The sequence below is a fragment of the Rhinoraja longicauda genome, chromosome 8 (genome assembly GCF_053455715.1).
Source record: "Rhinoraja longicauda isolate Sanriku21f chromosome 8, sRhiLon1.1, whole genome shotgun sequence".
Lineage (NCBI taxonomy): Eukaryota > Metazoa > Chordata > Chondrichthyes > Rajiformes > Arhynchobatidae > Rhinoraja > Rhinoraja longicauda.
In genome coordinates this window covers 196,374-211,784 of record NC_135960.1, presented here as the reverse complement: position 1 = coordinate 211,784, position 15,411 = coordinate 196,374, and the positions used below count along the sequence as shown (strand labels likewise).

The window sequence follows — 15,411 nt, the reverse complement described above, 5'->3', positions numbered from 1 at the left end:
TTTGCTATACTGTAATACTGACACTTCCGATTTTCCCTTCTCCCTCTCAATTTGTAAAGTAAAACTTATCATATTGTGATCACTGCATCCTCATAGCTCTTTTACCTTGAGTCCCCTTATCAGATCAGGTTCATTACATAACACTAAATCCAGAATTGCCTTCTCCCTGGTAGGCTCCAGTACAAGCTGTTCTAAGAATCCATCTCGGAGACACTCCACAAACTCTCTTTCCTGGGGTCCATTACCAACCTGATTTTCCCAGTCTACCTGCATGTTGAAATCTCCCATTTGCCCCCCTCCAGTCTTCCGGCACCTCTTCTGTATTTAAGGACTCATCAGGACTCCCGCAATTTCCTCCCTAATATCCCACAATGTCCTTGGATGTATTTGATCAGGTCCTGGAGATTTGTCTACCTTCATACACCTTCAGCACCGCTTCGACCGCAACACTGACTGCTCTCAAGACACTTCCATTGACTGCCCCGAGTTCCTCCATCCTCTTTCTCCTCGGTAAATACAGAGGAGAAATACTCATTGAGGATTTTCTTCTGTGACTCCATATAGAGGTGCCTGCTCTGATTCCATGTAGACATGTCTACCCCCCCCCCACCCCATCAACACTGTACTTCAAATAAACGGAATCAACTTTGAGACAATTTGCCATGGTGTCCCTAATCAGTCCTCGCCTTTCCAAATGTCAGACACATGTTCCTTCAGAGCCCCTCCAGTTCCCTTCCCACCACTGATGCGAATCTCACGGGCCTATAGTCCCCTGACCTTGCAGCCCTTCTGAACAATTAGAACTTTCTGTTCTAATTAAAGGAGCATTTATTAGTCAGTCTTAAAACAAAGCATTAACTTCCACACTTTAAAAAAATAGTTTTATTATGAATGGAACCACATTGTACATAAAGCAATCCATTAATCAAGATTAATCAACAGGCTGCTTCTCAGCATTATTGGATTACTGTTTTAAAGGAGCAAAGATGTGGCTGGACTTTGTTCAGAGGCCTGGTGTAAACATCAGTCAGATCACCTCACTCAAGACAAATTTCCCAACTGAAGAGGGTCTCGACCTGAAGCGTCGCCCATTCCTTCTCTCCTGAGATGCTGCCTGTTCGGCTGGGTTCCTCCAGCATTTTGTGTCTACCTTCCCAACACAACTCTCTGCTCTCTGCTCAGTAGTTTATTTACAAATTGTGCAACCAGTAAAGGGTCAGTATGACCACGGGTCTGGACACGCACACACGCACGCACACACACCCATCGCAAGAATTTCTGTAATACAGGTCAAAGTCTTTTTCCAAACTACTGCATCATTTCCCCAAATATTCCTCAATCTTCCTCTTCTTGGTAGGAGTCTCAGGCTGCTCCGTGTGCTTGATGGTGCTGGGGCCAGAGTCCACACTGGCATCAGCAGCTTCCAGGAGTTGAGCTTCGTCACTGACCTCCTCAGAATCGCCCAGACCCAACTGGAAGAAGTCCAGTATTTGTGTTTGCTTCACACCCTGCAGGCAGACATGGTCCTGGTTAAAACCAAACTCTATCAGATCCACCTCCAGCAATAATCATAAGGGACGTTCATTTACATTTTGCTGGGAAGAATCAGATTGGCAAAGGAGATTGCAGAAAGTTTTCATGACAATGCTTGGAAGATGAGATTCTGGAGCTAACAGAGTTGTCCTGTCCTGTCTGTTCTGTTAATGACCTCAGCACAAAGATATCCCTTGGTTGCAGCACATGTAATGTGACTGAATTTGACATTGGAGTTGTGGACCTGGACCCCAAGATCTCTCTGTACATCAATGCTCCAAAGGGTCTCGCATTGACCTCCCCACCCCCCCCCACCCCCAAAGTGCAGCACCTCACACTTGTCCAGATTACACTCCATCTGCCATTTGTCTCGCCAGTGTCTGTAGCTGATCCATTTCCCACTGTACACCAAGTATACCTGCTCCTTCTGTCTGCAACTCCACAAATGTTTGTGTCCTCTGCAAACTTATTCATTAAAATACTCCATATTTTTGTCCAAAAGACAAGGTGTAAGAGGGTCTCAGCAGGTCAGGCTGCATCTATGGTGGGTATTAACAGACTATGTTTCGGGTTAGGACCCCACTTAAGAAAAGCTATATTTTTTGCAATGTTTTTGTCAGGTCATTAATATATATCAGCAGAGGTGTCGGCACAGATCCTGCTGAACACCACCAGTCACAAGCCTGAAGCCAGAATAAAACTCTTCATCACAACCCACTGTCCTCCACGAGTAAGCCAGCTCTGTGGATCCCAGACATCTGAAGCTTCTGCATCAACCCCACCAGATACCTCCTCAAATGTCCTCGTTAAGTTTATGTGCACAACATCCAGTCAATCGTATCAGATAATCATTAAGAGAAATGGCAAACAACCCATTTATTAGTTTCCTTTGATGTATTAACATGCTGGGGGGAACGGGGGAATCAGCGATGTTTCATACTGAGATGCCCAGATGTGTTTGAGCAAGTGGTGCAAGAAAGATTACTGTGGAAAGTGAAAGCTCCTGGGGTGGGAACTGCTGGCTAGTACGGACAGAAGATTAACTGTGTAATACAAAGTAGGTGGCACAATGTAACGTATAGTGCCAGAGGGATCGATGCTGGGATCACAACTCTCTATATTTGATATGAATGACCAGGGTGTTTTGATGACAATAATAAGTGTACAGAGACACATGGAGCCCATAAAGGGATGAAGACAGATAAAGTGAGTGGGCAGAGATTGGGTAAACGGAGCGTAATGTAGGAGGTCAACGCTCGGACAAGTTGGCATTGCGGCAGTTGGAGCTCAATAAAGGGGAGGCCATTTAAAACTGAGGTGAGAAAAAAAAAATTCACCCAGAGTTGTGAATCTGTGGAATTCTCTGCCACAGAGGCAGTGGAGGCCAATTCACTGGATGAATTTAAAAGAGAGTTAGATAGAGCTCTAGGGGCTAGTAGAATCAAGGGATATGGGGAGAAGGCAGGCACGGGTTACTGATTGTGGATGATCAGCCATGATCACAATGAATGGCGGTTCTGGCTCGAAGGGCCGAATGGCCTCCTCCTGCACCTATTTTTGTAATGTTTCAATGCCACGTAAAATGCAATAGTTCAGTTTACTTCATCTTTTTCTTTTGAAAGAAGTTACTTTTTGGATACAAACCTCCTAAGGCAGGTCAACATTATTGTGATGTAGAAAATGGCAGGTGTCCCAGCTATATTTACCTGGTGAAAATAACTTGTGGTTTCAAGGTCTGACAAGTTGCTTCCCGATAGTCCAGCTTGTCCAAGAATATTTAGCTTCTCCTGGACCATGGGCCTGTACACAGAGTGAAAGGGAAGGTTCAGAGTTGCCTTGGGAACAATATGATCTGACAGCCATTATAACATGTTATACTCTGCACAGAACCATGCCCCTTTACCTCCCCACCGATGGTGAGGTTTCTTTGAAATGTCTAATATTCTTGAATGAATGAACGAATACGTTTATTGGCCAAGTATGCATATACAAGGAATGTGCCTTGGTGCTCCGCTCACAAATGACAACACAAACATACAGTGAACAATTAAGAATAAAGCATAACCACATCAAAACAATAAGGATACAACATTACAGTCTAAACATGTGGGTGAAAATAAACCAGAGCAAAAAAGAGACTACAGACTTTGGTTATTGAGTAGAACTATCACTCGTGGAAAAAAGCTGTTTTTATGTCCGGCTGTGGCTGCTTTGTCTAATATTCTTCCTCTTTATATTGACTATAACTCCTCTGCACCCCCAGTCCCCATCCAACATCTCTACACAAAACGTTAACCAACTCTTTGCTGCCTGTCCCACTGAGATCCTGCACCATTTTGGAGATAGTGACCATAATTCTACGTTTCAAGGATGTTATGGAATAGAAACATAGAAAATAGGTGCAGGAGTAGGCCATTCGGCCCTTCGAGCCTGCACCGCCATTCAATATGATCATGGCTGATCATCCAGCTCAGTAACCTGTACCTGCCTTCTCTCCATACCCCCTGATCCCTTTAGCAAAAAGGGCCACATCTAACTCCCTCTTAAATATAGCCAATGAACTGGCCTCAACTACCTTCTGTGGCAGAGAATTCCACAGACTCACCACTCTCTGTGTGAAGAAATGTTTTCTCATCTCGGTCCTAAAAGACTTCCCCCTTATCCTTAAGCTGTGACCCCTGGTTCTGAACTCCCCCAACATCGGGAACAATGGTATGGTATGTTGGCATTCATAGCAAGAGGATTTGAGTTTAGGAGCAGGGAGGTTCTGCTGCAGTTGTACAGGGCCTTGGTGAGACCGCACCTGGAGTATTGTGTGCAGTTTTGGTCTCCTAACCTGAGGAAAGACGTTCTTGCCTTAGAGGGAGTACAGAGAATGTTCACCAGATTGATCCCTGGGATGGCGGGACTTTCATATGAGGAAAGACTGGATAGACTGGGCTTGTACTCGCTGGAATTTAGAAGACTGAGGGGGGATCTTATAGAAACATATAAAATTCTTAAGGCTTGGAGAGGCTAGTTGCGGGAAGATTGTTCCCGATGTTGGGGGAGTCCAGAACCAGGGGTCACAGCTTAAGGATAAGGGGGAAGTCTTTTAGGACCGAGATGAGAAAACATTTCTTCACACAGAGTGGTGAGTCTGTGGAATTCTCTGCCACAGAAGGTAGTTGAGGCCAGTTCATTGGCTATATTTAAGAGGGAGTTAGATGTGGCCCTTTTTGCTAAAGGGATCAGGGGGTATGGAGAGAAGGCAGGTACAGGCTACCGAGCTGGATGATCAGCCATGATCATATTGAATGGCGGTGCAGGCTCGAAGGGCCGAATGGCCTACTCCTGCACCTATTTTCTATGTTTCTATGTTTCTATGTAACAATCTTCCCGCATCTAGCCTCTCCAACCCCTTAAGAATTTTATATGTTTCTATAAGATCCCCCCTCAGTCTTCTAAATTCCAGCGAGTACAAGCCCAGTCTATCCAGTCTTTCCTCATATGAAAGTCCCGTCATCCCAGGGATCAATCTGGTGAACCTTCTCTGTACTCCCTCCAAGGCAAGAACGTCTTTCCTCAGGTTAGGAGACCAAAACTGCACACAATACTCCAGGTGCGGTCTCACCAAGGCCCTGTACAACTGCAGCAGAACCTCCCTGCTCCTAAACTCAAATCCTCTTGCTATGAATGTTATGTATTTGTTAGTCCGTATCCGGAACGAGCTGCCAGAGGAAGCTATAGAAGCAGATACAATTATGACTTTTAGACAGATCTATCGATATGAAGGGTTTAGAGGGATATGGGCCAAATGCTGTCAAATGGGACTAGCCCAGTACGGCTGGTCTGTTTCCACGCTGGGCAGCTAGCTGTATGACTCTGCATGAATGAAAGGCAAGATCAGTTTCCAAGGAACCCTGGTGATGAGGGCTGAACAGTTAAAGAAGGGAACAATAGCGAGGCGAGGTGTAGAGAATGTAAAAATACTGAGTCCCTTCAGCAGCAGAGAGAGCGTGGGTGGGAATATTTAAATACCTTAAAGACAAGATGGTAACCAGGGAAAGAGGAGCCAGAGGAAATGGGCAAGGTACTCAGATGGAGACGGAGGACGTGACTGGCCCATAAAGTAAAAGCCATTCTCATTCTTGGCCACCAAAGGCGTCTCTGCCCAGTGCACTCACCAGATGTAGTCATCAGCCGTGCCCTTGGCCACTAGGTAGTGGATGTCCACACAGTTAGTTTGGCCGATACGATGCACTCTGTCTTCAGCCTGAAAGAGGGTCTGAATCCAGGAACAAGAGAACAAAGTTGTCAGCCCCACACTCCTGTTAAGAGACGCAGTCCCCCGGTCCCAGTAACATCATGGACCCCCGGCCCCAGTAACATCATGGACCCCCGGCCCCAGTAACATCACAAACCCCCCGGCCCCAGTAACATCACAGACCCCCGGCCCCAGTAACATCATAGACCCCCGGCCCCAGTAACATCATAGACCCCCGGCCCCAGTAACATCATAGACCCTGGCCCCAGTAACATCATAGACCCCCGGCCCCAGTAACATCATAGACCCCCGGCCCCAGTAACATCATAGACCCTGGCCCCAGTAACATCATAGACCCTGGCCTCAGTAACATCATGGACCCCCGGCCCCAGTAACATCATAGACCCTGGCCCCAGTAACATCACAAACCCCCCCGCCCCAGTAACATCACAAACCCCCCGGCCCCAGTAACATCATAGACCCCCGGCCCCAGTAACATCATAGAGTCTGGCCCCAGCAACATCATGGACCCACGGCCCCAGTAACATCACAGACCCCCGGCCCCAGTAACATCATAGACCCACGGCCCCAGTAACAGCACAACCGAGGCGACAAGCAGGTTGTTTAATGACATTCACAGCGTTTACCGTCTCTGCCTCAACTCAGTGGCTCAGACCCTGTAAAGGGATGAGCCCACGGCAACAACGGCAGCCTGCTGTGTGAACGGCTCCACGCTGTGTGTGTCCACGCTGTGTGCACGGCTCCACGCTGTGTGCACGGCTCTACGGTGTGTGTGTGCACGGCTCCACGCTGTGTGTGTGCACGGCTCCACGCTGTGTGTGTGCACGGCTCCACGGTGTGTGTGTGCACGGCTCTACGGTGTGTGTGTGCACGGCTCCACGCTGTGTGTGTCCACGCTGTGTGTGTGCACGGCTCTACGCTGTGTGTGTGCACGCTGTGTGTGTGCACGGCTCTACGGTGTGTGTGTGCACGGCTCTACGGTGTGTGTGTGCACGGCTCTACGGTGTGTGTGTGCACGCTGTGTGTGTCCACGCTGTGTGTACGGCTCCACGCTGTGTGTGTGCACGGCTCCACGCTGTGTGTGTCCACGCTGTGTGTGTGCACGTGGAAGCTGATGACGACTTGCGGTAACACTTTCACTTACACCAGGGTTCCAGAAAAGCTCAGCAATGACAACCAGGTCAGCAGACGAGAGCGTGAGGCCCATGTTGGCCGCAGTGATGGAGAGCACGGCAACACAGCGTGTCGGAGAACACTGGAAGTGGTCACACAGGGACTGACGGTCAAATGAAGAAGTGGAGCCATCAATGCGGATAAATGCAACCCCCTGTGGATAAAGCAAAACGCCAGTAAAGCCTGGATTCATACCACTCTGTGCAAAGTACATTGATAGTGTCATCACGGACTGAACCATGAGTGGGAACAGCTGGAGCCATGGAGGGACAAAGGCCGAGGTGAGATGTCAGACCAAGGCCAGGCCCTGGGGGAGGAAGTGGCAGCAGGCCTGATGATTCCAATATAACAACCATAATTCAGTTCTTAATTTTGTCAATCTTCTAAACAGAGATTAGGTGACAATAGTGGTTAGGTAAATGCAGGAATCCATGAATGAATTGGTAAAAGACACTTCGAAAATAATAGAATGGGCAGAATCAACATGGACTGATGACATCGGCTGTGACCGGAACAGACGAACGTCTCACTAGTTCACGTGTTATGGTTGGATATTCATAAGTCTTCGATAAAGCACCATTAAATAAATTATTAACAACATGCATAATATTACATGTAATGTACTGGTGTGGATAGAAGACTGGTTATCAACAGAAGCCATTGATATAAACTGGAGTGTGTGACTGGTGGGAGCGAGAGAGAGCTCTGTACAGCGTCTGGGCCCAGCTGCTCACAACCTGCATCAATTATTGTTCTTTCTTAAAGGATTGTGGACACAAACCCTTTAATTTAATTAAAGTTATTTAATTTTAAAAAATGCAGAAGTAAATGTGTGCTCTCTAACCAAGAGTGACGGGGGGGTGCACATTCCCCTGATGGGCAGGGTGCTCAGTCCGCGATGGGAGAACTGCTCAATCTTTAAGCCAGGGTGTCACCATCTGGACGCACTGCGTTCCCAGCACAGCCCACACAGGATCCCAGCACAGCGCACTGCGTTCCCAGCACAGCCCACACTGCGTTCCCAGCACAGCGCACTGTGTTCCCAGCACAACCTGCACTGCGTTCACAGCACAGCCCGCACTGCGTTCCCAGCACTACCCGCACTGCGTTCCCAGCACAATCCGCACCGCATTCCCAGCGCAGCGCACCGCATGCCCAGCACAGCGCACTGCATTCCCAGCACAACCCGCACTGCATTCCCAGCACGACCCGCACTGCGTTCCCAGCACAACCCGCACTGCATTCCCAACACAGCGCACAGCGTTCCCAGCACAGCCCGCACTGCATTCCCAGCACAGCGCACTGCATTCCCAGCACAGCCCGCACTGAGTTCCCAGCACAGCGCACTGCGTTCCCAGCACAGCGCACTGCGTTCCCAGCACAGCCCGCACTGCGTTCCCAGCACAGCGCACTGCGTTCCCAGCACAGGCCGCACTGCGTTCCCAGCACAGCGATGGGAGACCTGCTCGATTTTTAAGCCAGCGTGTCACCATCTGGGCACACCCAGGGCGAGGCTGGTGGGAAACGTTGGTCAAAGCTTTCTCGAGTGGAAGGTCTGCGTTGCATTGAGGGGAAATGGAACTAACCAGATTGCTCTGTAAGAGATCTATCCAACTAGCCACATTGTGCCTGACCCCCCCAAATACTTTTCAAATTCCAGAATCAGAATCAGAATAACCTTTATTGTCATCTAAAATTCCGTCACCCACAGTCCAACAACAAGAGCAATAAAAATAAGCAATAACACACACAATCACAAACCAACACACAAAAAACAAAGAAACATCCATCACAGTGAGTCTCCTCCAGTCACCTCCTCACTGTGATGGAAGGCTAGAATGTATTTTCTCTTCCCCTGCCATCTTCTCCCGCGGTCAGGCTGTTGAAGTTGCCACGTTCCAGGCCGCGCCGGACGGTGAAAGGTCCGCGGCAGGCCGACCCAAGCCCCGCGACTCGGGGCGGGCGAAGACATTGCCGCTGCCGGAGCTCCCGATGTCGGCCCCCACCCAGGGCAAGGCCTGCGGGCTTCCGATGCCCATGCGGCCCGCGGCCGGAGCCTCCGAAGGCGAGTCACAGCCGTTCCCGCAGCACCACCACAGCCTCCGAAGGCAGCCAGCTCCGGAGCTGGTGGTCTCCACCTACCATCGGGCAGCACAGCGCACTGCATTCCCAGCACAACCCGCACTGCGTTCCCAGCACAGCGCATTGTGTTCCCAGCACAGCGCGCTGCGTTCACAGCACAGCGCACTGCGTTCACAGCACAGCGCACTGCGTTCCCAGCACAGAGCACTGCGTTCCCAGCAGAGCATTGCATTCCCAGCACGACCCACAATTTCCCAGCACAATGACCTCTCCCTCCCACGTCACTTTGCCACTGAGTTCCCAGTTCAACGCACTGCTTTCCCAGCACAACGCACACATTCCCAGCACAACCCGCACTGTGTTCCCAGCACAACCTGCACGTTCCCAGCACAAATAATGACCTGTCCCTCCCACGGTTCTTTGGCACTGCATTCCCAGCATAACCCGCACATTTTCAGCACAACGCACACATTCCCAGCACAACGCACACGTTCCCAGCACAACCCGCACTGCGTTTCCAGCACAGCGCACACGTTCACAGCACAACCCGCAATGCGTTCCCAGCACAGCGCACTGCTTAGAATGAGCCTCCACACTTTTATTTCTGCCGACCAACAATATAGGTAGGATAAGGGAAGAGGTCCTGAAAGGAGAATTTAGGGGGCTAGGAAGAGAGTTAAAACAAAGGACTTCCAAAGCAATAATCTCAGGCTTACTGCCTGTGCCACGCGATAGTGAGAATAGGAATGGAGTGAGGTGGAGGATAAATACGTGGCTGAGGGACTGGTGCAGGGAGCAGGGATTCAAGTTTCTGGATCATTGGGACCTCTTCTGGGGGAATATGACCTGTACAAAAAGGACGGGTTGCATCTGAACCTGAGGGGAACCAATATCCTGGCGGGGAGATTTGCTAAGGTAATTGCGGAGACTTTAAACTAGTACGGTTAGGGGGAGGGACTCAAACACAGATAGCTAATAGGTAGTGTGTAAGGCAGGAGGCAGAAAAGGGAAACACTCAGACCCAATATGTAGGAGAGAAAGAAGGGAAAATAAATAAACTGAGAATAAGAAATGATGGGTCCCTTAAATGTGTATATTTTAATGCTAGGAGCATTGTAAGAAAGGTGGATGAGCTTAGAGCCTGGATTGACATCTGGAAGTATGATGTTGTGGCGATCAGTGAAACATGGTTGCAGGAGGGTTGCGATTGGCAATGAAATATTCCAGGATTTCATTGTTTCAGATGTGATAGAATCGGAGGGGCAAGAGGTGGGGGTGTTGCATTGCTTGTCAGGGAGGATATCACAGCAGTGCTTTGGCAGGACAGACTAGAAGGCTCGATTAGGGAGGCTGTTTGGGTGGAACTCAGAAATGAGAAAGGTTTAGCAACACTTATAGGGGTGTATTATAGACCGCCAAATAGGGAACGAGAATTGGAAGAGCAAATATGTAAGGAGATAGCAGATATTAGTAGTAAGCACAGAGTAGTGATTGTGGGTGATTTCAATTTTCCGTACATAGACTGGGAATCACATTCTGTTAAAGGGCTGGATCGTTTGGAGTTTGTAAAATGTGTGCAGGATAGTTTTTTGCAGCAATACGTAGAGGTACCTACCAGAGAAGGGGCAGTGTTGGACCTCCTGTTGGGAAATGAGACGGGTCAGGTGACGGAGGTATGTGTTGAGGAGCACTTTGGGTCTAGTGATCATAATGCCATTAGTTTCAATATAATTATGGAGAAGGTCAAATCTGGACCAAGGGTTGAGATTTTGGATTGGAGAAAGGCTAATTTTGAGGAGATGAGAAAGGATTTAAAAGGAGTGAAATGGGACATTTTGTTTTATGAAAAGGATATAATAGAGAAATGGAGGATATTTAAAGGTGAAATTTTGAGAGTACAGAGTCTTTATGTCCCTGTTCGGTGGAAAGGAAAGAATAATAATTTGAAAGAGCCGTGGTTTTCCAGGGAAATTGGACACTTGGTTCGAAAAAAGAGGGAGATATACAATAAATATAAGCGGCAGGGAGTAAATGAGGTTCTTGAGGAATATAAAGAATGTAAAAGGAATCTTAAGAAGGAAATTAGAAAAGCGAAAAAAAGATATGAGGTTGCTTTGGCAAGTAATGTAAAAGTAAACCCCAAGGGGTTCTACAGATATGTCAATAGCAAAAGGATAGCGAGGGATAAAATTGGTCCATTAGAGAGTCAGAGTGGACAGCTATGTGCTGAGCCGGAAGAAATGGGGGAGATATTAAACAATTTCTTTTCTTTGGTATTCACCGAGGAGAAGGATATTGAATTATGTGAGGTAAGCGAAACAAGTAGAGTAGTGATGGAAATTATGAGGATTAAAGAAGAGGAGGTACGGACACTTTTGAAAAATATAAAAGTGGATAAGTCTCCAGGTCCTGATAGGATATTCCCTAGGACATTGAGGGAAGTTAGTGCAGAAATAGCAGGGGCTATGACGGAAATATTTCAAACGTCATTAGAAACGGGGATGGTGCCGGAAGATTGGCGCATTGCGCATGTTGTGCCTTTGTTTAAAAAAGGTTCTAAAAGTAAACCTAGCAATTATAGACTTGTTAGTTTGACGTCTGTGGTGGGAAAATTAATGGATAGATACTTAGGGACAATATATATAATTATATGGATAAACAAGGCCTGATTAGAAACAGTCAACATGGATTTGTGCCTGGAAGGTCATGTTTGACTAATCTTCTTGAATTTTTTGAAGAGGTTACCAGGGAAATTGATAAGGGCAAGGCTGTGGATGTTGTCTATATGGACTTTAGTAAGGCATTTGACAAGGTTCCACATGGTAGGTTGATTAAGAAGGTTAAATCGTTGGGTATTAATAGTGAGGTTGCAAGATGGATTCAACAATGGCTGAATGGGAGATACCAGAGGGTAATGGTTGACAACTGTATGTCAGGTTGGACGCCAGTGTCTAGTGGAGTACCCCAAGGATCTGTGTTGGGTCCACTGTTGTTTGTCATTTACATTAATGATCTGGATGATGGTGTGGCAAATTGGATTAGTAAATATGCAGATGATACTAAGATAGGTGGTGTAGTTAATAATGAAGTAGAGTTTCAAAGTCTACAGAGAGACTTGGGCCTTTTGGAAGGGTGGGCTGAAAGATGGCAGATGGAGTTTAATGCTGATAAGTGTGAGGTGCTGCATTTTGGTAGGACAAATCAAAATAGGACGTACAGGGTAAATGGTAGGGAATTGAGGAATGCAGTGGAACAGAGGGATCTGGGAATAACTGTGCATTGTTCCCTGAAGGTGGAATCTCATGTGGATAGGGTGGTGAAGAAGGCGTTTGGTATGCTTGCCTTTATAAATCAGAGCATCGAGTGTAGAAGTTGGGATGTAATGTTAAAATTGTACAGGGCATTGGTGAGGCCGAATCTGGAGTATGGTGTGCAGTTCTGGTCGCCAAATTATAGGAAGGATGTCGACAAAATGGAGAGGGTACAGAGGAGATTTACAAGAATGTTGCCTGGGTTTCAGCACTTAAGCTACAGAGAGAGGTTGAACAGGTTGGGTCTTTATTCTTTGGAGCGTAGAAGGTTGAGGGGGGACTTGATAGAGGTTTTTAAAATTTTAAGAGGGACGGACAGAGTTGACGTGGGTAGGCTTTTCCCCTTGAGAGTGGGGAAGATTCCAACAAGGGGACATAACTTTAGAATTGAGGGACAAAAGTTTAGGGGTAACATGAGGGGTAATTTATTTACTCAGAGGGTGGTGGCTGTATGGAATGGGCTTCCGGTGGAAGTGGTGGAGGCAGGCTCGATTTTATTATTTAAGAGTAAATTGGATAGGTATATGGATGAGAGGGGATTGGAGGGTTATGGTCTGAGAGCAGGTCGATGAGACTAGGTCAGAGAGAGTGGTCGGCGTGGACTGGTAGGGCCGAACGGGCCTGTTTCCGTCCTGTAGTTGTTATATGGTTATATGGTTACCTCAGATGTAGTCTCCAGTTAATAAACCTGCTGCCACCAGCAACTGTTTCTCATTGCCAATCTCTGAACATTTTCCCCTTGCATCTTCACAAATTGCTGACATTACCTTTTCTTCCAGAGCTGTACACAACGCATCCAGAACCACCCGGTGATGGCCGAACACCAGGAACTTCTCCCGCCCACTCTCGAGCAAATCCCACACGTATTCTCTGTAAAAGATTCATCCAATTATTCCGGTTTCATATCATATCATATACATACAGCCGGAAACAGGCCTTTTCGGCCCTCCAAGTCCGTGCCGCCCAGTGATCCCCGTACATTAACACTATCCTACACCCACTAGGGACAATTTTTACATTTACCCAGCCAATTAACCTACATACCTACATACCTGTACGTCTTTGGAGTGTGGGAGGAAACCGAAGATCTCGGAGTAAACCCACGCAGGTCACGGGGAGAACGTACAAACTCCTTACAGTGCAGCACCCGTAGTCAGGATCGAACCTGAGTCTCCGGCGCTGCATTCGCTGTAAAGCAGCAACTCTACCGCTGCGCTACCGTGTCACAGAGTGGACAGAACTGGACTCTCAGCCGGGCAGAAGAGGTTATCCGGGGGGGAAACCCGACTGGGGTAAGTTTTTAGGCCAAATGTGACGTTAGTTAGGAGATCAATACGAATGACCAGCTGACAGCTTGTTTGTGTGTGTGTTTTGTTACACTCGAGTTCATGTGAAACTAAGGCTCACCCATTTAAAACAAAATAGCTCCCGGACGGTTGCGTCTTTGGTAGAGGTAGATGAATACTTCACATACTTGCTTCTGATAGTCCCTGCTTTCCCTCTCTATCCCCTCCCCCTTCCCAGTTCTCCCACTAGTCTTCCTGTCTCCGACTACATTCTATCTTTGTCCCTCCCCTGACATCAGTCTGAAGAAGGGTCTCGACCAGAAACGTCACCCATTCCTTCTCTCCCGAGATGCTGCCTGACCTGCTGAGTTACTCCAGCATTTTGTGAATAAATCGATTTGTACCAGCATCTGCAGTTATTTTCTTATACTGGATGGAAAGGCAGACATGGTTACAATCGATGACCTTATAAAATGGTTGAAAGTTCAAGGGACTACCCCAGCTCACAAGAGAGAGGACCTCAGTAAAACAAGTCGACTCCTCCATTCAATCATGGCTGATCTATCCTTCCCTCTCAACCTTATTTATTTACCTTTATCATCCTGACATGGATGACCCCTGACCTGGATCATCTCACGAGGAAACATCCTTTCCACATCCAACTTGTCAAAGCCTTCAGGATCATATGTTTCAATCAATTCCATTCTTACTTCATACGTTCATAAGTTCTAGGAGCAGAATTAGGCCCTTCGGCCCATCAAGTCTACTCTGCCATTCAATCACGGCTGATCTATCTTGCTCTCTCAACCCCATTCTCCTGCCTTCTCCCCGTAACACGACACCCGCACTAATCAAGAATCTGTCAATCTCTGCCTTAAAAATTAAATTTTCCTTACCCTTCCAAACTCCAGTAAATTCAGGCTTTGTCTGTCCAATCTCTATTTATAAGATAACTTCCCAATTCTAGCGGTAATGTAATAAATTTTCTCTGAACTATTTTCAACATTAAATAATTTTCTTAAATAAATAAGGTTGAGAGGGAAGGATAGATCAGTCATGATTGAATGGAGGAGTCGACTTGATGGGCCGAATGGCCTAATTCTGCTCCTATAACCTATGAACATGAAAGAGACCATTACTTTACACACTGCTCTAGATGTGGTCTCATCGATGCCTTTATAATTACAGTTACCTCCCTATCCATGCAATGAACAGTAATGTTGTTAACTTTCCCAACTACTTATTACCTTGATAGCTCACATGCCAGGATACTAGATCTTCATCAGATTTCAGATCAGAAAAATATGACTTGCCAAGTCATCTCCCGGTTGCTAATCATTTTAACCCCCCTTCCCATTCCCACACTGACCTTTCTATCCTGAGCCTCCTCCATTGCCAGAGTGAGGCCAAACACAAACTGGAGGAACAGCACCTCAGGTTCTACTCTGGCACCTATCAACCCAATGGTATAAACATTGAATTTCCTAAATTAAGGTAACTTCCAACTAAACCCCCCCTGCATAATGCCCCCTTCCTTCCCTCCCCTGCCACACATGGACCCCCACCTACTTCTCCCCTGTAACCCCACCCGCCAGCTACTCTCCTCTCTCTGGCTTCACAAGGAAGGGGGTGTTTGATAGGCAGACAGTTGGAACAAAGGCCAGAGATAAGAGCAGAAGGGACGAGACAGATTTTAATCACAATCTGGCCTTTGTTCCAACTGTCTGCCAATCAAACAACCCCTTCGCCTACGTCCACC

General features: G+C 47.4%; 1 protein-coding gene across 3 annotated transcripts in view; it reads right to left on the bottom strand.

Moving 5' to 3' along the window:
* Positions 1 to 898: 898 nt before the first annotated feature.
* The window catches only part of smarcal1 (SWI/SNF related, matrix associated, actin dependent regulator of chromatin, subfamily a-like 1), a 50,561-nt gene continuing 36,048 nt past the window's right edge, over positions 899 to 15,411 (bottom strand). For all 3 annotated transcript variants that reach the window (XM_078403234.1, XM_078403235.1, XM_078403236.1), the window contains 5 exons: positions 13,134 to 13,236; positions 6,945 to 7,127; positions 5,700 to 5,800; positions 3,240 to 3,333; positions 899 to 1,508 (listed from right to left, as the gene is read on the bottom strand). In XM_078403234.1, coding sequence (XP_078259360.1) covers positions 1,317 to 1,508; positions 3,240 to 3,333; positions 5,700 to 5,800; positions 6,945 to 7,127; positions 13,134 to 13,236 — 673 coding nt within the window. In that variant the 3' untranslated portion in view covers positions 899 to 1,316. The remainder of the gene's footprint in view (positions 1,509 to 3,239; positions 3,334 to 5,699; positions 5,801 to 6,944; positions 7,128 to 13,133; positions 13,237 to 15,411) is intronic.